At 34.9% G+C, this 1,962-nt stretch overlaps 1 protein-coding gene across 2 annotated transcripts in view; it reads left to right on the top strand.

Annotated features, from left to right (window-relative positions):
- Positions 1-1,294: 1,294 nt before the first annotated feature.
- LOC111089598 overlaps positions 1,295-1,962 on the top strand; it is a 5,583-nt gene continuing 4,915 nt past the window's right edge. Inside the window, exon 1 of one of the 2 annotated variants that reach the window (XM_022402407.1) lies at positions 1,295-1,585. In XM_022402407.1, the coding sequence (XP_022258115.1) occupies positions 1,547-1,585 (39 nt within the window). In that variant the 5' untranslated portion in view covers positions 1,295-1,546. The remainder of the gene's footprint in view (positions 1,586-1,962) is intronic. The other variant, XM_022402406.1, reaches the window with a different exon arrangement.

Raw genomic sequence — 1,962 nt, 5'->3', positions numbered from 1 at the left:
ACCTGACCTACCTCATCCTAATCTGACTTGACCTAACCTACCTCATCCTTATATGACCTGACCTACCTCATCCTAGTCTGACCTGACCTACCTCATCCTAATCTGACTTGACCTAACCTACCTCATCCTTATATGACCTGACCTACCACAGTCTAATATAACCTTACCTAACCTAATTCATCCTAATCTGACTTAGCTTAACTTAACTCATTATAATCTAATCTACCTCATCCTTATTTGACATGACTTAACCTAACTCGGCTGAATATGATCTAACCATATTTAATCTAACCTTCCACATTTTCTGTGAAATTGCTGACACATTACTCAATCCTGTGTAGCAGATATAATGTCTTTATGGTATGTTACAAAACGGAGAAAAAAAATAAAGTCAGATTGAAATGGTTTCTTGTTGACATTACCCTGTTTCCTATGACTAGATGACATGTCTATACCTAACTCTTAGAACCTTCGCCTCTAACTCTAGACAGACACACTAATAAAGATTATGAATCCTTTTATGGGAGCTGGACTAGGAAATCATAAACATTTAAATAACTTAATCGAAAGTGTCGCTAGGTACTTAAGAGATTCAGGGCTCGGGCCCATAGGCACAGGAGTTTTCGGCATTTCAATATGATATCGATCATGGTTTTCTGTTCTGATTTTTCAAAACACTAACTGGGGATTTAGGGCACTATCAAATAGGATTGGGGTACAGGCCCCGTGTTCCATTGCCCAGAGACTACTTATCATTTACACTGATTTGTCAAGTTCAAGGAACTATACTTTGTATGGCATTGTTTATCATGATAATTAGATTAAATGTTACAGTTATGTAATCAAAACGTTCGGTATTTAAAAAAAAACGTAAAAATTAGTGCTGATATCTGTTTCTTTAGAAGTTTTACATAAATCTTATAAAAAAAATAATCAAAAACGGAACCATAAAGAAAATCGCGATTGCTGTACGGAATTTAGGTTTTGTTTATAGGCATTTTTCTATTTTAGGTAAATTAAAAAAAAACAATCTTAGAAATTGGTGCTGTTATTTCCTAATACATGCTTTTCCAAAATGACTTGCACTCTGATAGTTTAACATTCTCAAGTTACAATAACAGTAGTAGGATTTTGTTTTATAAATATCACTCCAAAGACTAATATTACATAACAGGTGTTTGCTCATAATGAGATTGTACAAAATATTTTATCAATAAAATTCGTTTTGAATGTTTGTGGGAATAAATTAATCTGTCTTGGATACGTTTAAGGAAGTTATTAGTTTCAAAGATTATGTGTGATTTGTTTAAACACTATTTTTTAAACCATTAAAGGTTTTGTGGTATCAAGTTTGGGTTATGTAAAGCGGAAAAAAAAAAAGATTTTAATGTATTCATAACTTGAGAAAAACTTAAGACTTGGGACAATGTTTTGTTTCTATTAAATAAAAAAAGGGTAATTTCTTCTTGGCAGGTCCCTAACATTTCTGCCAGAGCCTGTTAAAACTCTAGCGGAAATCCAGAAAGAAGAGGAGCAAAATCTTGCGATGGAAAAAGAAAATTGTGGACAAGATGTAAAAGAATACGTAAGTCATGATTTTAACACTGCTGATACGAGGTGTGTTAATGAAACTTTGATATTACTTCTGTCAATACACAGGTTGGGTCAACACCCCCAGGAATAGAAAACAGATTTTTCTTTGTGATACAGCTTCTGTCAATACACAGGGTGGGTCAACACCCCCAGGAATAGAAAACAGACTTTTCTTTGTGATACAGCTTCTGTCGATACACAGGGTGGGTCTACACCCCCAGGAATAGAAAACAGACTTTTCTTTGTGATACAGCTTCTGTCGATACACAGGGTGTGTCAACACCCCCAGGAATAGAAAACAGACTTTTCTTTGTGATACAGCTTCTGTCGATACACAGGGTGTGTCAACACCCCCAGGAATAGAAAACA

Source organism: Limulus polyphemus, unplaced genomic scaffold (genome assembly GCF_000517525.1).
Source record: "Limulus polyphemus unplaced genomic scaffold, Limulus_polyphemus-2.1.2 Scaffold6733, whole genome shotgun sequence".
In the NCBI taxonomy this organism is placed as follows: Eukaryota; Metazoa; Arthropoda; class Merostomata; order Xiphosura; family Limulidae; genus Limulus; species Limulus polyphemus.
The sequence above is the reverse complement of the archived record's forward strand: the minus strand, read 5'-3'. Positions and strand labels throughout refer to the sequence as shown.